The 24,504-nt window shown below is 50.3% G+C and overlaps 1 protein-coding gene and 1 long non-coding RNA gene across 16 annotated transcripts in view; one reads left to right on the top strand and one right to left on the bottom strand.

The window, feature by feature from the left end:
* Positions 1 to 458: 458 nt before the first annotated feature.
* LOC148006135 (uncharacterized) lies at positions 459 to 8,693 on the bottom strand. The gene is made up of 4 exons (XR_015621301.1): positions 8,432 to 8,693; positions 8,061 to 8,287; positions 4,124 to 5,531; positions 459 to 3,986 (listed from the first exon to the last, which is right to left on the bottom strand). It is a non-coding gene; the product is annotated as an uncharacterized LOC148006135 (long non-coding RNA).
* Positions 8,694 to 8,781: 88 nt separating this feature from the next.
* Positions 8,782 to 24,504, top strand: part of Fhad1 (forkhead associated phosphopeptide binding domain 1) — a 119,976-nt gene continuing 104,253 nt past the window's right edge. For 8 of the 15 annotated variants that reach the window (XM_087550743.1, XM_087550742.1, XM_087550738.1 and 5 more), the window contains exons 1-4: positions 8,782 to 8,948; positions 11,504 to 11,651; positions 11,995 to 12,101; positions 21,307 to 21,513. In XM_087550743.1, coding sequence (XP_087406869.1) covers positions 12,009 to 12,101; positions 21,307 to 21,513 — 300 coding nt within the window. In that variant the 5' untranslated portion in view covers positions 8,782 to 8,948; positions 11,504 to 11,651; positions 11,995 to 12,008. 15 annotated transcript variants of the gene reach the window in all.

Here is a 24,504-nt window from a genome sequence, read left to right as displayed (position 1 = left end):
TAGAGCACTTGCCTAGCAAGCACAAGGCCCTGGGTTCGGTCCCCAGCTCCGAAAAAAAGAAAAGAAAAGGAAAAAAAAGGGTATGGTTTCAGTTCTACAAGGCGACAGGCTTCCCTGCAGCACACAAGGACACTTAACACTTGTAAAATGTATGCTTTAGTGGGTAAAGCAGAGGCTGGAGAGAGGGCTCAGTGGTTAAGAACACTTACTGCTCTTCTGAAGGACTCAAGTTCAGCTCTCAGCAGTCCTGTTGGGTGATTCCCAACTTCAGCTCCATGGCATCCAACACCCTCTCATCTCCTGCACTCATTGTATGAGTGCACGCGCTCACGCGCGCACACACACACACACACACACACACACACACACTGACGTGCACACACACACGTATACAAGCATGTATACACATGCATATACACACAAGTAATTAAAAGTTATAAAAATAAATTCTTTTCATTCAAAGATGTGTTTATTTATTTTATGTATGCGAGTACACAGTTGCTGTCTTCAGACACACCAGAAGAGGGCATCGGATCCCATTACAGATGTTTCTGAACCACCATGTGGTTGCTGGGTATTGAACTCAGGACCTCTGGAAGAGCAGTCAGAGCGCTTAACTACTGAGCCATCTCTCTAGCCCCAATAAATTCTTAAAACACAAGAAGCACGAAATGTTACATTGTATTTCACCACACTTTCAAATGAAGACAAGGTTATTAAACAGACAAACAAAAAAAAAAGGACTTCAGCACAGATACTTAAGTCTGTTGTCACTGATCCCACTTACCTACTTTGTAACTGGGTTGGCAAGATGGCACAACAGGTTGATGGGGCTTGCAGCCAAGTCTGATGACCTGAATTCAATCCCTGGAGCCTATGTAGTGTCAAGGAAGAACTAACACCTACAAGTTGGCCTCTGCCCGCCCACCCTACCCCAACATACAATAAATAAACGTGAAAGAGAATTTTGTAAGTTGACTTAGACTAGGGTTGAGGGTTAGTTCAGTGTATACAGTGCTTGTTAGCACACATGAGGCCTGAGTTCGGTCCTAGCAGCTCATACACTAAACAAGGTAGTGGATGTCTGTAGTTCTCCACACTCAGGAGGCAGACACAGGAGAACCAGAAATTCAAGGTTATCCTGGGCTACCTGATGAGTCTGAAGCTAGCCTGGGCTACATGAGACTATAGGGAGTAGAGGAAGCTCTGAGAGAATGTGTAAAGAGCAGACAAAAGGCTGAGTGGATGTGTGTTGTTGATGGGAGCACGCCATGTTAAGGACTCCATGCCTCAGACCGGTTTCCTCAGGTGAGGTCCAGGGTAGAGCAAAACCTTCCTCAGGCCTTACCACGGATGTTACAACCGATTGACCTTTAGCTGAACCCAGTGTGAGCTGAAACTATGAACCAGAGCTTTCTCCTCCGGGAAGTTTACAGCCCAAGTTGCTCCCTTAGAGTCCTCCTACAGAAACTAGCTAAGCCAGCCCTTCATTCAGCGGCATCCAGTAAGCCAGCCTACTTGATTCAGATGTGTACGGTGTCTGTGGCTGCTGGTGGTTCACCTGGGCATTTCTTTGTACCCAGAGTGGGATGTCGCAGTAGGCTGGCTGAATCTAGTTTTCAGGATCTAACATCTATGCAAGGCAGAACCAAGCTCTGAAGCTTCCAGCGGCAGCAGGCTAGGAGACTATCTGACTGTAGTATTCTTTCTTTTCTGCTGTGATGGGTGGACCATGCCAGCAAAGGGCAACTTAAGAGAGAAAGGGTTGGTGCTGACTTGCAGTTCCAGAACCATATAGCCCATCATGACATCATGTCAGGACATCATGTTTACAGGGATTCGAGGCTGGACCACAAGACAAAGAGCGGAGGGAGAGATCCGTGAATGAGGCTCTACAACTCCAAGCCCCGCCCCCTGACGTACTTCCTCCAGCAAGGCTCCACCTCCTAGGCATTCCCTAACTCCCCCCAAGCAGCGCCAACAACAGGGTACCAAGTGTTACAATACGTGACCCTTTGGGGAACGTTTCTCATTCCAACCACCAGGACCACAAGTCCCAGACCCTCTAACAAATCAGTGGCGGGGGAGCAGTCTGCAACCTCAGCCCTCAGGACACAGGGAAAGAACCATCAGGAGTTTGATGCCAGCCTGAGCTACCTAGTAAGCCCACCCCCCACCCAAAATGGTGTGAGAGTGTACTGCTGTAGAATAAAAAGGTTTCGGAGATAAAGCACAAGCAAATGTAGCTTTGAGAGCATGAAACTGATGGTTCTGGTGGCTCAGGCGGTAGGATTTGCTGAAGAAGGCAGGCAGGATGATCTGGAGAGCGTGACACTCACAGACCGACAGGAAGAGGATGTCAAAGAGAACCGGAGATAGAGAACCGGAAGTAGCCTAAGCCAGAAGTCAGACGCCATCCTCATTAGCTTGGTTAGATGTGACAATTTCACAGGGGAACAGAGTGGAAAAATAAATTCTCTCAGTGAGGAAGTGTCTATGAGAAGTGGCCCAGCTGACTTTAAATTACCCTAGGAAACTTTTTTTAAAATTAAAAATAAAAAGGGGATGCTGGGAAAGTGTGGAAGTTCAGCAATGGGCACAACGAAGCTCAACTCTTTCTCTGCTTTCATTCAGCTTCAAAAGTTTTGCAATAAAAAACAAATTCCTTGTAGGTAAAGAGTCCCAAAAGCAGATATGTACAAACACATACTACATGTGACACCACACACACACACACACACACATACACGCACTATATACAGCCACTCACACACAGATACACATACACATACTACATACACTCACACGTGAACATATATACCACATACATTCACACATACACACATTGCACATGTGCATACTTGCTCATACGTATACTATACACATATACACAAACACAACACAGTACACACTCTTACACCTCTACACACACTACACACAATACATACACATTACACATTCACACATACACATACACACATTACACAGATCACACATGCATATACACACAACTCAAAGTTAATAATTAAAACTTAAAATAAATGACCATATTATGCCAATATTCTTCACAGAGCTCTACCCACTGGGGATGAGGAGGGCTTTAAATAAGTTTTCCATCTTCTGGAAGCAGAACCCAAGGGCCCTGTAGGGAAAACACCACTAACGATGCCGTAATAATGAGGGTGAGAACTGCGAATGAAGCCTGGGAGAGACTTGCACTGTACATCCTGAGCTCAATCCCCATTGTCACAATAAAATAAGGAAGAAAAGACAAAAAACAAACAAAAAAATTAAGCCAAACGTTTGGCCCCAGAGACTTGTGGGTCCCCAGGTATTTGCTCCCCAGAGGTTTGTGGGTACCCAGGCATTTGATCCTGGGGGCTTGTGGGTCCTGAAGGAGAACTCCATGGGACACCTGTGCTTTGGACATGTCTCCTCTGTGGGGAGAAGCAGGTCACTTATGTAATCAAGGTATTGAGAGGTAAAAACGCAAGCCCCTGCAGAGCCCAAAGAAACGCCAGTATAGGGGTTGGGGATTTAGCTCAGCGGTAGAGCGCTTGCCTAGGGAGCACAAGGCCCTGGGTCCGGTCCCCAGCTCCGGGAAAAAAAAGAAAAAAAGAAAAAAAAAGAAGAAACGCCAGTATATGCATGGCAGTGGGTGGGTGCAGAGGTTGGTCTTGCCATGGCTGGAGCAAACTATTGCTCTGTGTACAGAAAGAAGGCACAATAGATGGTCTGATTCTCCAAGGGCAGGAATCTATGCATGCAGGGGCATGGCTCAGTGAATAAGTGTCCTTCTGTCTGAGCATGAGGACCTGAGTTTCATTCCCAATGTCCACGTCAAAATAAACCAAGTCCAGTGTGGCCGAGCGCACCTATAATTACAGTGCTTCCGAGTGGGGTGGAGGCAGGGGGTAGCTGGAACTCACTGGCTTCCACTCTAGCCTTCTGGGAACTCCAGACTCAAAGAGAGACAGCCCCGCAATCTTAAAAAAAAAAAAAGGCAGAAAGATATGGAAGAGGGCACATGAATGTTCTTTGGCCCATGCCCCCGAACACACACATACAAATTTAAAAATCTATAAATCCAAATTTTCAAAGTAAATGAAAATAGTTTACTCACGCTGGCCCTTGTGTAAATGCCACAAGGTTACGATTCTTCCTTAAAAGCTCCCTCCTTCACTACACAGGTGTGAGGGATTCGAACTCGGGTCCTCATGCTCTTCCCAGTGTCAGGTCAGTCTCTTGGTCACTTTGTGGCAGATAAGACTCCGTCTCTAGCAGTAGGAATGGCATGTGAGCCAATCAGAGACACCGGGAAGCAGCGAGATCTTCGGGCAAATTCTCGGTAAGGCGGGATGGCGGGGGAAACCTCACGGTTCCCTCTGAGATTCAAAGCTGAGGGGATGCAAGGGCTAAAACTATGGCTGCCCTGTTGTGGCTACTCTCCAGAGATTCCATGTGGCATCGGAACAACTGCTGAGAGCTAAAGAGCAGCAAGACCTTGTGACAGTCGTTCATGGTGACCAGTGAGTCTGTTCTCATGCTGGCCTGCTTCATGCTGGCGTTGGGGTCCATCATGCTGTAAGACGTTTTTGATGCAATATGAAAACCAGCAGCCTTGAAGAGCTGACCAGGGGCGATCTTTGAGTCTCAGTACCTGCCTCCCCCCACCCCGCCACATTCAGCCTTTGCCTCCTCAGCTTCTTCCTCCACCTTCCCGTTCTCTCCCTTCTGCATCCTGAAATCCTATAAGTTCTTCAAGTCTCGGGTCGAATTCTCCTCTTTTGACCCATCAGACCCTGGAGGCAGAAGGCTGTCTCTCCTGTGTGCCTCCTTGATGTGTGTTTTCCTCGTTGTTAGAAAACAAACAAAACGGTCAACTTACAAAAACAGTAAGGTTTGTTTGGGGTCAGGGTTTTACTGGTTTCGGTCCTGGTGTTTCAGACCCCGTGTTATTGCAAGGGAATGTCAGGTAGGAAGCATGTGTCAAAGTCAGTTTGCACAGCTTAGGGTGGCTGGGAGGGAGAGGAAGGAAGGGGTGTGGAGAAGGAAGGAGGGAGGAAAGAGGGAGGAAGAGAGATTTCCCTTTAAGAGGATGCTCTGAGTGGCCCACCTCCTCCCAAAGCTACCACCGTGTCTCAGTAGCACCACAAACTGGAGAACAAGCCTTCAACATGAGTGTGGGGAGTCATTTAAGAACAAGGCCGCAGCCCCCCTTCTCTACTCCAGTTCCAAGTCCTACAGGGCAACCAGTGCTTCTTCTGGATCCCAGGGACCAGGGGTCATTCCTGTCTCTCAGCTCTTGACTGGTCCAAATTCAGACCTGGGTTAGAATGGACTATCTCTGAGGCTTAAGTTTCTGAACAACACTGGGTTCCCAGGAGAGATGAGAAGCTGGGGTAAAAGATGAGGGTGGACGAGGGCTTGGGAAGAAAAGAGCGATTGTTCTCAGGCAGAAAGAGAGTCTATGTTGAGTGTGGGGAGGAGACCAGATGCCATCGGTCCAAACGGAATGATTCAGAGGAAACCTGAGGAGAAAAAAAAAATGACCAGAGAGGCCCCAGTCAACCTGTTCGGGAAGGAAGGGAAAAGTTAGAGCCAGTAATGAGACAGAACAGACACCTCATGCCCCACATCTGCACCTCTGAGATGACGAAGGCACCTGGAGAGCATCCTGTCAAATGCCATAAATCCTCCAGGAGGTGGGGGGTGACAAAGGGTGAGGTCACCTCAAGCTGCTGCCCGGAACAAGCTTTCTCACATGATGTGGCTTTGCCACTGACAGACACACACCCACTAAGGCCTTCTAGAATGTTCTATACGGGGACAAGAGCACCTTCATAAAACGTTCCTCAGAGAGCCACTGTGTGCCCAAGCGGACAGGGCGTCACTCGTGGGTCACAAGTGGGTGAGTGTCTGTTCTCACTTCCTAATCTAGAGCAGCCAAAGCTGACGTCACCAGTTGGTGGTGGAGAAAACTGCAAAGGTTCCAGGGCTGGGCTGAGATGGCTCAGCTGGGAAAGGTGCCCTAGGGCAAGCCTGATGGTCTGATCAATCCCAGGTCCCCACATAGTGAGAGCAGAGAATTGACTCCCTTAGATTGCCTCTGATCTCCACACCCAGGCACTGTGGCACGCATGCTCCCCCAAATAAATAAACCACTTAAAAATAGCATAACTTTATTTCAAAGAACAAAAAGCTCTGGACTCCGCAGTACTGTACACCCCTGCTTGGGGTGCACTCACCTCCCCAACCCAGTGGCTTCCACCTTCTCCAGGGTGCACCTCTCAGTCCCCTCAAACCTAACTCACTCACTTAAATTAAAAAAAAAAAAAAAAGATAGTGGATTCATCGCACTCAAGATGTTGCCCTGAGAACCTGGGACACTGGGTGAACAGAAAGACCTCTGCGTGGGTTTTCATCCGGTTCCACACAATCTGTGCGTCAGCACTGTGAGCCTGATCGGGGATCGTGTGTAGGATCTGCTGTGTACAGGAGCTGAAATGTGACAGTTAATATCGATGATTATTGACTCAACAGACTGGAAGCATCAAGGAGACGCCTGTGAAAGAGGTTCTAGACTAAGCTTACACATCCCGTAACTTCCTTTGAGCCAACCACGGAGCCTTGTGGCTGTCCTCGCTGGAGCGGAAGCCAGGATTCCCCTCCCACTGGAAAGCAAGAACAGAAGGGGTAGGAGCATCCAGAGGTGTCCAGGGAGGTGACAAGGGCAGCCAGGGGAGGTGGCAGGAGAGCAATGAGATTTTGTGGAGGCTGGAGTTGCAGGAGAGAAGTTGGACTCTCAGAATATGGTTGATAGAACAGGGAAGGGGGCAGACGTGAGTGCTGGGAAGCAGGTAGCAAGCAGGTGTCACTCCTTTTTTTTTTTTTTTTTTTTGTTGTTGTTCTTTTTTTCGGAGCTGGGGACCGAACCCAGGGTCTTGCGCTTCCTAGGCAAGCGCTCTACCACTGAGCTAAATCCCCAACCCCAGGTGTCACTCCTTTGATAGAGGTCAGTGATGGTGCCTAAGAATTGACATTTCCCTGTCACACTCATCTCCAGATGTTCCTTGCTTCGCAAACAGGTTATGACCCAATATGCCTGTCGTAAATTGAAAACGCCCAACTCAGGAGATAGGGTCAGCAAGGTGCTGAGTACATATAGGATCGTGAGCTTGTAACCTCGGCTTGTAAACTCAGGGACATATGCGTGTCATCCCATTGCTGGGAGGGGGGAGGGGGTAGGCAGGTAGAGCCCCGGGCCTCATAACCAGTTGGCTTAGTATTATGGTGAACTCCAGGACAATGAGACCCTGTCTCCAAAAATAAATAAATAAATAAATAAATAAATAAATAAATAAATAAATAAAAGTACGGATCCTGAAGAATGACAATCGAGGTTGCCTTCTGACTTTTACATGCACACAGACATACATGCATGCCTGCCCAGACATTCACAGGAACACGTGCACACGAATGAGCATGTGCACAGGGAGAGAGAGGGAGGGAGGGAATAATGTAAGCCGAAATGCCTTGGTTACACTTAACCTGTGGAACACTGGGCAGTGCAGGAGACTTTCCTCAGTGAGGGCGTGACAGACAGCTGGGGCTCACCATACTGTGCCTCTAAGTCCAGGAAAGATCAAAACTCGAAACGCAAATTTCGACTCCTCTTAAACACATAAACTTGTCATAACATTGTAAACCTAAGTCAGCCATCACAGATCCTGCTCGATTGCCTAGTGGGTGTGGCCTCTGGCCAAGCATCATTTCTCTGTCAAACAGAGAGCAATTTCACAGGAATTATGAGTGTCACTGACACTTCCAGTACCCTTAAGTGTGCCTGTGGGTCCCCACCCCACCCTCTGTCTGAAAGTCACTCAGAACTCAATCAAACAGGTTGGTTACAGACACTGAATCCGTGGATATTTTCTTCCAAGGTGGTATTTTTAATACCCCACGCCACTCTTTAAGGGGAAGGCCCTTATTCCCCTGCCCCCGGAAGCATTGCTATAAAGCCCCACGCAATCTGAAAGTCAGTTCAGCTGATGGCTTACCATTCCTTCACTGCGGATGGGCTGGCAGCCACGTAAGATGCAGAAAGTCGACCCTGGGCAGCTGCCCCTCACAGTGTTCCCGAGTTTCACTGAGTCCAGTAGCATGAACAGGTGATGATGTTTGCATACAGTTGAGAATAGAGGAGCGGCTTCCCAGGTCATCCCTGTCATGTGCCCCTGGGCAGGCAAGTCAGGATTGGAGTCGCAGTCTGATGTGTATAGGGCCCCTAGCAATGCATGGAGAGACAGACTAAGACTGATTAAGTGATGGGAGAGAGGGGCTATGAGGTTGGAAACAGCTTTTTCCTAGCACAGAGAAAGAATCCGGGTTCTGTCTGGCTAATTCACTTCACACCCATTACCGTCCTCACCCTAGAGGGAATGGGTCTTGACATCCAACATTCTCCAACCTCCCAATCCACCTGTCACCACACCGTCACCACAGCGTCTTGATCACTCTGTTATACAAGCTTGTGGGGCCTCTGAGCCTCGATTTCTTCCTCTGTGAAATGAGGCATTCTTGAGTTGCCAGGAATACATTAGTCATACCCGACTCCCACTCTGCACATACGTGCACATTCGCGCACACGTACGCGCGCACACACACACACACACACACACACACACACACACACACACACGGGGGCGGGGAAAGAGAACTCTGCACGCGGCCACGCCCCCGCACAGGCCACGCCCCTCACCTGCTGACCTCGCCTGCCTCGTTGTCATGGCGACGCGCGTACACAGGCCGTGCAGGCGCGCCGGGCGCGGGCCAAGCTGGAGACTCGGCAGAGAGCGGCGGGCCGCCTCTCCCCGGGTCTGGCAAGCAACTCCCAGCCCGCGGGGCTCTCGGAAGAGAACAGAGCCCCAGCTTCCTCCTCCTGCCAGGTGAGTGCGGTTCCAAGGATGACTGGCAGAAAGCAGTGGCCATGAAAGGAGGCGTGTCCCCGCCCGGAGTTCTCCAATACACTCCTGTTCCCGGGCAGCGTTCAGACACCAACCCTTCCTCCTTAAGTGCAGTCACACCCTGTCCCCAGAGGCATCCCGATGGAGACCTTAGGCCCCATGATGTCCACTTGGTGCAGCTGGGATTAGGAGGGGACTCTCTCCCATAGGGGGTCTCTACCAGCGGGCAGAGAGATCCCTTGCCTAATCTCACATGCTCAGATATAACTCGAAGAAAAATGTATAGCTGGCTCCCAACAGCTAAGTAGCCCTCAACAGAATATATCTTCCAAAGCCTGCCTCTAACCCATGTAAGACAGGAGCTGTTTGGCTCATAGCATGGTATCAAGAGAGAACCAACCCACAGTTTAACACCCTCAAATGACTACAGTATTTTCAGGCATATGGGAGACTGTACGGGGCTAGACTAAGGTGGAGAAACACCGCCTAACCGAGGCAGTGAGAGAACTAAGCCGAGCTTCCAAAAATTCCATCTAGGATTGATCCTGGAGGGGAAAGGGATGAAAGGTAGTGTCTTTCCTGGCCAGAGCTGAGCTGCCTTCCAGGTAACATTTTGGCCTCTTAGTAAGTATTCACAGAACGCTTCTGTCTGCCTGTCGTGGCAGCTCGGGGCACGGGAGATGAAGTAGTGACCAGAACTGTCAGGATGGCAGAGGGCCCCAAGAGTTTACCCTAAAGCAAGCTAAGACAGAAGAGGGGAAACTCCTAGACCAGAGACCCCCCTCCCCCTCCCTTGGCTGTCCCGCATCCACTCTGGGTTCCGTCATGCAGGTGGGTGTGCTGGTACATGCCTGTGAACACGGTTCCCAGAAGATGAAGGCAGAAGCTTCAGGAGTTCAAGGTCGTCCCTAAGTGCCTATCCCTAGTCAGGCTCAGTACAGTAGGCGTCGATGGAGAGCAGGGACCCAGAGTGTACTCACACTACAGCTTAGAGGGGGCTTTGTTTTTATCCCCAGCCTCTGTAACACTACATTCCAGAAGTTTCTCAGAAGGCACGGAGATGAGGACTGTTGTTCTTAGACCAGGCATTGAGAGGTCTCCTGGGCACCTGTTTGTGCTCGGTTAGAATTCAAACAGAAAGACACATCGTCGATGTTTTAGGAATGTCTGATGTCACTGAAGCGTTTATTGATCTTTTATTAAACTGTGCAGAACTTATTTTGGTGTGTGTTGTAAGACAGAAGTACGAGTGGATGGCTTAGGAGGGACGGAAAACATGCATTCTGGGCACAGTGGTACACGCCCGTAATTCTAGTCCCTGGGGAGGAGACTGGAAAATTAGTCCATTCACTCTCAGCTATACAGTGAGTTTGAGGCCAGCCTGGGCCACCTTGAGAACGTGTCTCAAAGCCCGAACCCCAAGAATGATGATAAAAATAACAGCAAACTTGATTACAGAATCCAGGTGGTGAGCTCAGAGGAATTAAGTTCCTACCCCTTTCTTTTCTTTCTTTTAATGATACTGGGAAGTTGCCCGCATGTATGTCTGTGCACTGCTCACGCTCAGTGCCCACAACGGTCAGAAGAGGGGATCAGATCCCTGGGAACGTGGGTGATGTGAGCCCCCACATGGATGCTGGGAATCAAATCTGGGTCCTTTACGGATCTGAGAAGCCAGTGCTTTTAGCCTCGGAGCCACCTTTCTGGCCCCCTTGGCTTTCTTTTCTCTCTATGTCCCCTCACCCGCCCTCAAACTCACAATCCTCCTGTCTCAGCTTCCCTGGTGCTGGGTTACAGGCATGCACCTCCCACCTGGCTCACTGTCCCTTTAGAGATCTCTGTACATTTGGCATTTCCGTTGTTGTAAGATGATGGAGGGACTCCGTGCAGTGTCCAGATCACATAGCGCCCTGCATCTTCCTACTTTGCCTTTAGAAGTCAGGCCTTGGACCAGTGGGATGGCTCAGCAGGTAAACGTACTTGCCAAACATGCCTGAGGAGCCTCGTTTGATCCTCATCACCCACCACAGCGGAAGAAACAGATGAGGTGTATGAATACCTCAGTAACACACACGCACGCACAGAGTTTTAAAATAAAACTCGAAATCACTCCCTTTCCTAACTCAACATAAGGAGAAATGCGGCGGCTTACAAAGAAGGGATCAGTTGAAGCCTGCTTTTTTCGGTGCTGAACTCCTGGTGTTTTGAACTCCCTGGAAGCTTGTGGGTCTCTGAACTGGAGTCTGAGAGGCCCGACTTCACATCAGTAATAGCAGAGTTTGTGGTTGCCAGGCAACCTGGGAGACAGTAACTCGCCCACAGTGTCTGTAGTAGTAAGCACTGGGTTACAACCAGGCGAAATGAGCAGTGGACGTTACACAGATAAGTAGGCCAAGGGAGGAGCAGCTGTCGTGGGTGACATTCAGGTTGCAGTTGGGATATTTAGAGCTCTGTTTTGTTTCTCTAGTTAAGAGATACCGTCAGGGATCTGGAGAGATGACTCCAGGGGTTGTTACGGGTTCTTATTGCTCTTGCAGAGGGCCCAGGTTCAGATCCCAGCACCCACAGGGCAGGTCACAGCCACTTGGAACTCCAATCCCAGGGGATCTGGTGCCCTCTTCTGACCTCTGCATGTTCCTGCATGCGCCTGGTGCACATACATACCCTCACACGTGTTCACATAAGGTAAGTGAATACATTTGTTTAAAAGAAGAAATACCGGGTTGGGGATTTAGCTCAGTGGTAGAGCGCTTAAGGCCCTGGGTTCAGTCCCCAGCTCCAGAAAAAAAGAAAAAAAAAAAAAAAAAGAAGAAATACCTTGTGTTTGATTATCATTGATTACGATCTTTCAATGCTTCTCTGTTAGTGGTCACTGTTAGGAGAGATGACCTTTAAAAGGCTAGGCCACCACCTGGCTGCTCCCTGTGTCCCTCCCCCTCAGGACTCAATGACACTAGGAGACCATCTTCACTTTACTCAGGTTTAGAGTGTGTTTCTCTAACCCTACCCTTTCCGGACCCTCCTGTAGGGAAATCAGAAAGAATGAAAGCGTATTTGAAGAGCCCTGACGGTTTTTTTGTCCTGAAGAAAAGCACCACCATCGGCAAGCATGAAGATTCAGACCTTGTCTTACAGGTGAGATACACAGCGCCACCCGCACGCCTGTCCCATGCGCCCCCAGGTCTCCTCGGCGTGAGATGGACTCAAGTCTCCCTAAGGCCAACTGCCACATGGGGCAAGCAGCCACCTCCCTACTTGTACAGCCAAGATCCATTCAGGAATATTCCCGATGGCACCTGAAGGTGGTGGGCCTTCTGTTACTTACTGCACTCACGTCCCAAGTTGTCCCCTGTCCAGAAGCAGCTTTCTGAGGGAGCTTGGAAGGTATGCATGGGGCAAGTACATGAAGTGCCCTCCCCCATCCTGTGCCCAGGGAAGCATCTCTTTTTCCAATGCCCCTCCAAGGCCTTCCCTTCAGTAGCCTGGCTCTGAAGGACCCCTGGAACCCAGGAAGCTCTGAGGTGAAGCCTTGGGCTTAGCCATAGCCTCCTTTAATTGAACTTCATTTTCTGATGAGCTGTGGTTTGGTCCAAAGCCTCAATTCACTGACAGCCAAGGAAGTGAAAGAAAGAGAAGAAAACAGAGACTCAAAGGCTCTTTAAGTATCCAAGCGGGCTATAGTACTCTTGGAGGCATAGAGAGACACGGGATGGAGCCTCCCACAGCAGAGGGGCAGGCATCCCCGAGACCTTGTGCCGCGTGCCTTTAATAAGCTTTATTCTGAAGTGGGTGAAGGGTCACAGAAGATCCCGAAGAGAGCAGAGGGAGAACCCCTCATGGTTTCCTCAGTGGTTATGCTGGTGCGACGTATAACAGCCGCAAAGCGGTCCAGGCTGCAGTGCTGTGCGTGTGTGCGTTAGGCAGGGTTTGCCCGTGGAGGGTGGGTACCCGTGATTTTATCATGAGTGCAGATTCATGTGCGAAAGCCAAGATGCAAAACATCTCACTTCCTACAGTGGCCCCTGTCTTCTCCACATTGATAATTCTGCTGTTCGAGGAAAGGTCCATTAATAAAATCGTACGGCGTGTGATCTGTTGAGATTCCGGGTTCGGTTTGGATTGGTTTCCCTCTCCCTCAGGCCTAGAGATGTGCTTCGGTTGCTAGGCTGTTTCTTTTTCACTGCTGAGTAGTACTCCACGGTATGGACCTTCTGCTGTGTGCTTAGCCATTCATGTACGGGACATGGTGACTAGCTCTAGTTTGGGGACATCGTACTAAATAACTGCTCGTTTTAGTTTGCTGTCTACTGCCCTGATAAGCACTAGGACTAGGACCGAGAGCACCTCGAGGAGGAAAGGGCTAATCTGGCTCACATTTCCACAGCCCAGTCCATCCCTGAAAGGAAGTCAGGGCAGGAACTCAAACAGGGCAAGAACCTGGAGGCAGAGCCTGTAGCAGAGGCCATAGGGGACACTTATTTACTGCTTGCTGATTACTGGCTTGCTCAGTTTGCTTTCTTACACACTTCCAGGACCGCCTTGCCCAGGGGCTGCACCATCCACAGTGGCCCTGCCCTCCATGTCAATCATTAATCAAGAGAATGCCCCCACGGGCTCGTGCAAAGGCCAATCTGATGCAGGGGATTTTCTTAATTGAGGTCCCTCTTCCAAGATGATTCTAGCTTGTGTGGAGTGTATAAAACACCTACCCAGCACGGTCCTGTGTCCTGTGCACCGTTTTTGAGTAGACATGAATGTCTGGGAATATAATGGTAACGTCACATGGAGATGTCCGTTTGGTGCTAGGGAAACCGCCAGACTTGTCCAACAAGGCTGTGCGGCTTTCATTTCCACCAGCAACGTAGGAGACGGTCTCATCGTACAGTGAATGCCGTCCGTACTGGGCGTGACATTTTCATTTTCGGTACTGGGAGTGACAAAGGCAGCATAAATCTATAAATCTCCATATTTGCCTCCTTTCTGATTCTAGAGAGAGGGCGTCCAGCGTCCTGCCATTACATAGCAGGTTCGTTAGCATTTCTGGAACGTTCGCCGAATCTTAGAACAAAATTCGACCAATTTAACAACAGCTCGCCATATCTCCTGTGTTGCTTTTCTCACGGCTGAGACCAGAGAGCCAAGAGAAGCCACAGAGAACCTTGTCTGAGCGCACGGTATCCGGGAGGGTTCACTCCATGGGAACGTGGCCCCTGTGTGTGATCAGAGCTTCATGGTGTCAGGGATGTGTGGTAAAGGATCTGCAATCTTCATGGCAGATAGGAAACAGCAGTAATGTATAAGACACCAGGGCAGATACAACTCAAGGACGCGATCCAGTGACCCATTTCCTCCTCTTAGGTCACACACACACACACACACACACACACACACACACACACACTTACTTCCCATCCACTGCCAATCATCCCATCTTACTACAAAGCTGGGCACTGAATTGGAATCCTCAGCATCTCCATGGAAACAGCCTCCCAGACACTCCAGAGTTGTGCTTCACTGAGGCCCAGGGCTAGCTTTCTCCACCTAGTCAAGTCAACCATCAGAATTAGCTGTCACATTCTCCTTTCACACGGTCTCGGTCTCCTACACGACAACGTCTCCATGCAAGAGAGCAGAAAACCTGTTCAGTGCCCACAGTGGGAAAACCGAGAGAAAGAATGGGTATTTCTTCACAGCATACTGAGAGTTTGAGCCAGGCATGGTGGTGCACGCCTTTAATCCTAGCACTTGCAAGGCAGAGACAGTGGATCTCTTGAGCTGGAGGCCAGACTGGTCTACAGAGGAAGTTCCAGGACAGCCAGGGCTACACAGAGAAACCAAATTTCAAAAAACCGGAGAGAGAGAGAGAGACAGAGACAGAGACAGAGACAGAGACACACAGAGAGACAGAGACACAGACACAGAAACGGAGAACAAGCCAGAGCAGATAGCATGTGGAAATCGATGGAATGGGATCCCTCCTTGCGCCTTTACACAGGTGGCAGAAATTGGGTTCATCTGCCCAGCCTGGCATCACAGGTGCTTTTACCCCCGGGGGCCCCAGGGATCTTCCGTTAGATTAGATTAGAAAATCATAAAGGTTTGAGAAGGCACAGGCTTTGAGAACAGAGATCTGGGCCTGAACCTCTCAGGGCCATTTCCTGACTGTGTGGCTGTTAAGTGTGTGTTCCCATCTGTAAACTGTGTACCTTTCGGGGTTCTCGTGTTGACTGAATGAGAAAAGGCAACCAGGCGCCTGGCACACAGTGCTAAGTAAACACCACTGCGATCATTATTATGATCTCGTAAAACGAGGCCGAGAGAAATTCTCAGGGGTGGGAGGGGGCACCCACAGAGCCTGGAAGCTGCTTGGAAAGCGGCAGCTAATGAGAAGAGTTATTACACGGGCAGAAATTGAGTGGCGTTTGATATAAAAATAATTGGCCGTAGAGTGTCCTTGGCCTCACTCAAATGGATGTCACCAGGGTGGAGAGACGGAGTAGCAGTTAAGAGCAGGCTGCTAATAGAGAAGCCAACACCCACAGGAGGCTCACAACCCCCGGCAACCCCAGTTCCTAGCAAGTACAATGGGTAATGTTCACATGTGCACGGACCACACACAGACCCACATACACTACTACTACTACCAATAATAATAAGAGGAGGAAGAAGGAGGAGGAGGGGGAGGGGGAGGAGGAGGAGGAGGAGGGGAATGAGGAGGAGGAGGAGGAGCTGCAAAGACAGCTTAGAATTTAAGGGCACTGGCTAATTTATCAAAGGACCCAAGTTCGGTTCCCAGCACCCCCTCGAGACTCACAAAGTTCCAGGAGGATCTGACAACTTTTTCTGGCTTTCAAGTGTACTCCCTTAACCCCCATCCACCCGCCCCCCATACACACACACAAAGAAATAAATAAAAATTTTAAAAATCATGCCTCTGAATAAAGTTTGGGAACCTAAGGAAAGAGAGGGAAGGTCAAAAGAAAACACAAACAAACAAACAAAACAGAAAAACAACTTTGAAATCACACAGCAGCTACACTTAGCAAATGAGTACACGAGATTTTTACACACCAGTGGGGCTGGTGAGGCTCAGATCCACTTCACAGATACTTACCTGGCATGGCAGGTGCTGGTGGTCACATGACAGGTGCTAATGGCCACATGACAGCATGTGGTGTGTCATAGCTCTAAGGGAAAGGCCAGAAAAGGTCAAGGAGTACCCACTACCCACAGGAGAGAGGAAATTTCCTGTGCAAAGGCCCTGGGGTGCTAAGACTCATTGTGAACCCAAAATACTGACAGAAAAGCAGTGTGCTCATAAGTAAAACTGGGAGGGTGGGGCTGGGGAGATGGCTCAGTGGTTAAGAGCACTGACTGCTCTTTCAGAGGTCCTGAGTTCAATTCCTAGCAACCACATGGTGGCTCACAACCATCTGTAATGGGATCCGATGTCTCCTCCTGGTGTGTCTGAAGACAGTGACAGTGTATTCATAATAAATAAATCTTTTTAAAAAATCATCAACTTTAGTAAACAACTAAAAGCTCTTCTTTCATTTGATTACAGCTGGTTGGGTTTGAAGTTGGAGGCTGTCCTGAGCAGCTCTGGTAAAGTAGTGAATGTGGTGATGTTCTCCTTCAATTTGGAACCTTGTGTTTTAGTTAATGAAGCAAATTACTTGTAAAAGCAAATAAAAAAGATGTCTTAGGAAAAAAAGTTGGGAAGTTGGTAGAGAGGCAGGTGGGACCTCTCATGTGGCCATGAGAGTTCTGGTGTGGCCTGGAAAATCAAGAGGAGAAAGAAACAGAAGGACCCTCGGCAAGGGAAGGGACCGGATTTCATAAGGGCCGTTCTGGCTGCAGTGCTGCAGAACCTCCTCTCCCTACTTAACCCAGCTCAGCTGAGCGTTAGACCCTCCTGAAGTGTATTGTACAACTTAATGTTGGAGGTGATTATTGACAGAACCTGTGTGTCTGTCAGTCTGTCTGCCTACCTGTCTGTTTGTCTGTTTCTCCATCTCTGTCTCTGCTCTCTGTGTCTCTCTCTGTTATTCTGCTTATCCATCTCTCTTTCTGCCTCTGTCTCTCTCTGTGTCTCTCTCTGTCTCTCTGTGTGTCTGCCTGTCTGTCTGCCTGCCTGCCTGCAAAGGCCAGATGAGGGCTCGGGAATCCCTCTGCGCTCAGCTAATGAATTTCGGAGTTTTTCAAAAGAGTAGCAAACACCCTAGCCACTGAGCCATCTCTTCAGTCCCAACTTTCATTGTAGAGACAGCTTCTCACCGAACCTGGAGCTCAAAGACTGGGTTCCCCGGATCCATCTGTCTTCACCTTCCCACAACCCCCGACTGCTAGGGTTACATATGCCCCTGCCTGCATGCATTTACGGTGGGGATCAGGAGTCAGGTCCTCCTGCTTGCTTGTGAGCACAGTGCAAACTGAGCCATCTCCCCAGCCCCTTTTCGCTGTTTATCAGATGGACTCTTGTACTCTTCTCTCTCTCTCTCTCTCTCTCTCTCTCTCTCTCTCTCTCTCTCTCTCTCTCTCTCACACACACACACACACACACACACACACACACACACACACACACACACACACACAGGAAGTAGTTTCCATGACAGCTGTACATCACTGTGCCTGGCGAGCATGATTGCTACCTAAGCTTTTCTGAGAAAGGGCGTCAGTTCTTTTTGAGTGGAGAAATGTCGACATCCAGTGGCCAGTAGGCTTTTCACAGGCTTACAGTTATGCTGGCTCAATGCAGGCTCCTGACTTTCAGATTCCCCTGCTCACCACATCCCAGCTACCCTCTTCCGTTCTGGGGAGCATCCCCTCCACCTCCTCCCTTATTTCTGTGATGACTAATCTCATTGCCAACCTGACAGGTTTCAGAATTCCTTAGCTGGCGTTCCTTTTGAAGGTGTGTCTCCGAGGCTGCTTCCATAGAGGAGTAACTGAGGGGATGCCTAGCCGGCCAGCCTAGCCATACTGGCAAGTTCCTGACCAATATGAGACCCTGTACCATAAAAAAAAGGTGGACAGCACCTGAGGAGAGACTCCTGAGCGAGGCACATGCACACACATGAATGAACACACCTGAGCACACACATGCACACTGACACACACACCCAATGTCACTCTGTGGCATAAAACCCACCACTGTTGTTACCACCACCACCACCACCCACACACCAAAGCATGTAAACGGGTCTTAAAAGGCTAAAACCACACAGCCATCCCAGAGTGGCAAAGCAGTTTCATACGTGAGATTCTGACTCCAAGCTTTTCCATATGGCTTTGGGGACACCTAAAAACTCCTGTGAACTCCCAGAGACAATAAGGCAGCCATCCAACGCTGTTGAATGTTCAATGAGAGTTCACAGTAAGCCAGGGAGGGAACATATTGGGCTGGCGCCCTCTGCTGGGTATCCAGTGTTACAACAAGTTTTCCTACAAGTGACCAGAGGCTGTATTGGGGATACCCATTAGGTCCTATCTGGGGTACAACAGACAGATCCTCAGAGTAAAGAAGCCTAGTTGCTTCTTTAAGCAGAAGCCTGTCGCTTGGGGCTTGGGGCTGGAAAGGACATCCAGCTGTCAAAGCAGCTAGTGTGAGGGTCCGGAGCTGGTGACCAATGTTCCTGCTTGGCAAAACAAGAATCAGAGAGCCTTGGTAAAGTGGGCAAGCGAGGCTAAGTGGTCAGTGCAGGACTTATCGGGACGATGGGGCCTTCTCACGAAGCCTTTGCAGCGGAGCGATCTCTGCTGCTCTGAGAGAGAACCTTGAGCAGGCAGAATGAACGGGAAACGGGTTGATTGGTTTCCGGTGGTCAGGTAGGTGAACACAGCAGTACCCCAGTGGGATACAGGGTGCAGGCAAGGTGTTCAGTTGCCTCAGTCACCATTCCTGAGCAAGTGCAGTGGGTAACCTCTGCCGTGGCTGTGTCGTGAGACCACATCGCTGAGAAGTGGTAGGACCGCCTCTGGCAGTTGAGTTAGAACAGAACATTTCAAGTGTCAACTCTCTGCTCCAAACTACACATCTGTTATCTCGCAGATCTCTGCTCAGAAATCTGGGCGGATTCAGTCTCTGCTCTGGATCACTCAAAGCCAAGATGAAAACGTTGGTCCTGGAGTCCTCCCCGACATCCTGGGGATGGTGCGCCCCCCCCCCATTAGGGCTTTGGAAGAATTTGATTCCTTGAGAACCTCTTTTTCCTGTTTGATGTCTGTTGGAGGGCATCCTCGAGTTCTGGAAGCTGCCCACCATTCCATGGCTTCTGGCATCTTCAGCTTTAAAATCAGCAACGGTGGCTGGGTGCCCGTGGCTCCCCCCTCAGACTCTTCTCTCTAGATCCAGCTATTGAAAGGCCAGTCTGGTTGTGTGTGTGTGTGTGTGTGTGTGTGTGTGTGTGTGTGTGTGTAAGAGAGAGAGAGAACTGTATATGTGTGTGCACAGATGTTTGTAAACACATGTGAGTATGTATGGAGATCAGATGACAACTTCAGGTGTTAATTTTCAAGTACCACTCCCCCCCCCAGGCCCGAAACACACACACACACACACACACACACACACACACACATTTTTTAACTCTCAGTGACCCAAAACTCACCAAGTAGGTGAGGCTATCGGGCCAATGAGCCTCAGGGACCCATGGTTGGGATTCACCACCACAACTGGCTTTTTACATGGGGATAAACTCAGGCGTTCATGCTTACAAAGCAAGCAAGCACTTTACCAACAGACACCTCCTCAATCTTTGAAAGTCCCCTCTCGGGGTTGGGGATTTAGCTCAGTGGTAGAGCGCTTGCCTAGGAAGTGCAAGGCCCTGGGTTTGGTCCCCAGCTCTGAAAAAAAGAAAAAAAAAAAAAAAAGAAAGTCCTCTCTCTCTCTCTCTCTCTCTCTCTCTCTCTCTCTCTCTCTCTCTCTCTCTCTCTGACTCAGGTAGTCCCCAGTTGGATAAACCAGGTCTGCCCACGGATTAACAGTCTTCCTCATATGTACACAGTCCTGGCTGAGCTTGGATGTCAACTCCACAAGAACAGCCTCTATCAGATTGGCCGGTGGGCATGTCTGTGGGGCATTTGATCGCCGATCGATGTGTGCCCTCTCTGGGTGGAACCATCCCTAGGTAGGTAGGTAGGTAGGTAGGTAGGCAGGCAGGCAGGCAGGCAGGCCTGGGCTATGTAAAAACTAGCAGCTGAGTGTGAGGCTGGAGCAAGCCAGTAAGCAGCACTCCTCCATGGCTTCTGCTTCAGTCCCTGCCTCCGGGTTCCTGCGCCGACTTCTGTTGGTGATGAACTGCATCTGTAAGCAGAATAACCCTTTCTTCCCCCAAGATGTTTTCGGTTAGTGTTTATCTCGGCAACAGAGGTGAAAGCTAGGCTAGGACCTGAGCTTCAAGTCTCAGCTCCCACTGGAAAACCCAGGTGTGGCGGCACACACATCAGTAAGGCAGGACTGGGGTGTGCCGACGGGAGGAGCCTTGGGCTTGCTGGCCAGCCAGTCTGTCCAAAGCAAAAATTCAGTGAGGGTCTGGTCTCAAAAGTTAAGGCACGGAGTGATGACGATATCTGTCATGTGACACTGCTCCTGGGGAGACTGAATGTCTACTCATCCCAGACAGGGAACGGGGACAGACCAAACTACAGTACCACTCAACTCAAACGTGGAGAACCAATGAGTGTTATTGGGGTTATCTACAGGAATATAGGTGAGGGATCACTTACAAGCGCCGGCCCCAGTATGGGTGAGAGCTCACATAGCTGGGAACCTGGAGCTCACTGTACAGCCTGCAGGCAGCTCAAGAGGTTGGAGTGGACTTTCCAGGTATCTGCTTCTTCCAGGCAGCTCGGCTTGTCTGAGTGTCTGTCCCAGCAAGCCTTACTGCTTATATAAGCTTGGGAAGGGAGGGAGAGAGAGAAGGAGGAAGGGAAGGACAGGGAGGGAGGGAGGGAGGGGGGGGGGAGGGAGGGAGGGAGGGACCTAGTGTATCTGTTCGTTCCCAGGAACTTCCTGAACAGCGCCTTTGAGTTGTTTACTTCCTGAGCTTAAAGCCCCCAGCAGGATGTACTGTTTCATCTCCCTTAGAACATTCTGTCGTTTTTTTATCTCCCTTTTAACATCTTGTGTCTTAAGTACCTTCCCTCCAAGATGGACAGATGTATCTTGGTGTAAACTTAAGCACACTACCCAGTGTTTGTCTGTGTGTGTGCTGACACACACAAATGAGGACCTAGCAAGGAGGCTCAGTGGCATCCTCTCCTGGCAGCCCTTGAGCAGCAAGCATCGCGAATGTTGCTCTCTTCATTTTCCTGACCGCCATTTCCTTCATCTCAGTCCTCAGACATTGACAACCACCACGCGCTCATCGAATTCAACGAGGCCGAGGGCACCTTCGTCCTTCAGGACTTTAACACCCGCAACGGCACGTTTGTCAACGAGTGCCACATTCAGAATGTGGCAGTGAAGCTGATCCCTGGGGACATTCTGCGGTTCGGGTCTTCGGGGCCGACCTACGAGCTGGTCATCGAGAACCCGTCCCAGGTGAGCCCAGCCATTGCGCGGTGGCGGGTGGGAGTGGGGTGCGCAGTGGCGGGTGGGAGTGGGGTGCTACGCTGGCTTGGGCATTCGGTCCTGTTCTCAGATACAGCCACCGGAAGCACTGTGCAACCCCACACTGCCCGCATATGACATAGCAATAAGACTCTACCTAATCTCAATCCTGGTGCATCCCAGGGGGATTGGGGAGGGAAGCGTGTCAGCGCCCTCTGATGGGCACTTCATTGCACTACATGCAATTGCTTGCAAAGTGCGCATCAGTTCAGACCCGCAGTGGTTTCAGAGGGGCCGGAAGCAGTTGAATGATTCTGAGAACAGAGAGATGGGCGCCTCCCTTCCGGGCTGCTCCACTCTGCTCCGCTCTGCTGCTATTCTCTGGTTGCATACGGATCCTCCATAGGGCAGAGTCTTCTCCACGGTACCGCGAACGCCCATGTCTGTGATCCGCACAGTTGTTATTTTGGTCCACATCAGAAATAGATCTGAAGTCACAGTCTAAATTATAATCTCGATTTACGTTGAAGAGAACTCAAAACTCAGGAAGCCTCAGGCTGAAAGAGGTTATGGTTATCAGATTTGGAGGCGAGCACCTTTATCCACTGAGCTATCTCCCCGGTGCTTTCTCAAAAAGACATTTTCCCAAGGTTAAATAGTTCTACAACGAAGTACATGCGTTTTGGGAGTGGGGTTGGTGGTTTTGAGGTGTGTGTACCCCTGGGAAAATATGGCTACAGCTACAACAGGGAATGAGCGTCACGATCCCCGTCCCCACCACCACCCCTGACCACCTCCTGAGTGTGGAGGTCATTTGCTTGCCAGCTGCCATCACCCAAGGGTGGGTTACTCAGCATGAACCTCACCTATTGTATGGTAAGTCAAGTAAATTCTCAGGAAACTCAAATAAGTCCTCAAGAGTCACGGAGCCCTCGAAAAGTGCTTTCGAAATGCACCCCCTCACACACACACACACACACACACACACACACACACACACACACACACACCCATAAGAAGCCCGTGGTGTTTGTTTCTTTTTTAAAAACCGTGGTGGAAATACATTTGTCATGGAATTCACCATCCTCAGCCAAGCCCGTGGAGCTAAGCTTGTTTGCTTTAAGTCCCTTCTCTCAGTTGTGTGGCCATTCATAGAACCAGCTTATGAAACTGAAACTCCAGGCCCTCGAATACTAACCCCACCACCCCTCATCCTCTCCCCTCCACCCCACCCTTCAGCCCCACCCTTCACCCCCACCCCTACCCTTCACCCCCCACTCCTCACACCCACCCTTTACCCCACCCCTGTCCCCACTCCTACCTCACCCCTTCACCCCCACCCCTCACCCCCCAACCCCCACCCGCACCCCTACCCTTCACTCCCTGCCCCCACCCCACCCCAGTAGCTCAGACAGCCATTACTCCTTCTCTGTAAAAGCCGCTTCCTGGTGTGTATCAGTTGCTCATAACAAAAGCCATGGCAGGGGCTACTCAAGGGAGGAAGGGTCATTTGGCCTCACAGGCCGAGGATAGCACAGTCCCTTACGGTGACAGGAGTGTGGGTCACATGACTCCCACAGTCAGGAAGCAGAGCAGCAGTGCTCAGCTGCTTTCTCCTTTTCGTGAGGACTTCGAAGCCCGTGGGACGATGGTACCCACGTCAGGTACATCCTGGGTGTGTCTCCCCACCTCAGGTAACATCCTCAAGATAGCGCCTCACGGGCAAGCCCAGAGATGCGTCTCCTAGGTTATCTTCCCCAGGATGAGAGACAGGCTGGGTGGGCTCTGATACTTTCCTGTGAGCTTCCTTTCTGTTGGTCTCGAGACCTGGACTGTGGGCTACAAAAACAAAAACAAGATGGTAGGGGGATATAGCGAGAGTGTCTCATGAATCTCATCCAGCATTTGGGGGACATTTTCTTTTGTCTTGCATTTGAAGCCCAAGCTAGCCTTGAACTCACTATGCAGCCAAGGATGCCTTTAAACTTCTGATTCCCCTTCCTCTTCCCCCTTTTCCTCCCCCTCAACCTCCTCCCCCTCCCCCCTCCTCACCCTCTTCCCCCTCCCCCCTCCCCCTCCTCCTTCTCTACCCCCCATCCTCCTCCTCCAAAGGGCTGGGATCACTGGTGTACACCACTGAGAGTGAATTACAAAGTGCTGAGGATGGAACCCAGGGCGTATGTAATTCATGCCGGTGAAGCGCATCACTAACCAAGCCGAATCCCTACCTCTTCAGGGCTTGCGGTTCCAATTTTCTGCCAAAGCAGATCCACGAGAGTCATGGGTTCCTCTTCTCCTTTTGAGTTTCTGTAGGTGGATGAAAATCACTCAAGGACTAAGCTTCCTGGCTTTTGTCTTTAAAACAAAAATGTTTGTCTGTCTGTCTGTCTGTGTTTGTTTGTGTATGTGGCGTGCCTGCACCACGGCACATGTGTAGAGGACAGAGGACAAGCTCAGGTGTTGTCCCTCACGTTCGAGACAGGATGTCTTATCTGTCACTGTGTACACCAGGCTAGCTGGCCCATGGGCCTTGGAGAAATTTCCTGACTCCATGCCCCATCTCACTTTACGAGTGCTGGCATCACAGAGGTACCCTTACCACAGCAGGCTTCACATAGGGACACGAACTTGGGTCCTCACGCTTGCATGCAGCAGGCCATGTCCCTAGCCCCTAGGTTTCCTCTCAGCAGTGGCCAGATCACTTGGGCTCTAATCTCAGAGGACTTTACCAGAGCCCGGTGGACTCTGGTCGTGTGAAAGCTCAAACCGCATCCCCCACCCCCCAGCCTGCTGCTCCTGACACACCCTGTCATGGAAAGGGAAGAAAACACACTTGAGTCACAGGCTTCCTCTTCCGCCTCAGCTTCTGCCCAGAGCACACCTGGCAAGCCTGGTTCCCCCCCACCCCATCTTCCTCAGTTGACGATGACAGCGATGCCTGATAACTAGTGTTGAGGAGTCAGGGAGGGCACCAGGCGCTCC

Source organism: Rattus norvegicus, chromosome 5, assembly GCF_021556685.1.
Source record: "Rattus norvegicus strain SHRSP/BbbUtx chromosome 5, alternate assembly SHRSP_T2T, whole genome shotgun sequence".
Lineage (NCBI taxonomy): Eukaryota > Metazoa > Chordata > Mammalia > Rodentia > Muridae > Rattus > Rattus norvegicus.
The sequence above is the reverse complement of the archived record's forward strand: the minus strand, read 5'-3'. Positions and strand labels throughout refer to the sequence as shown.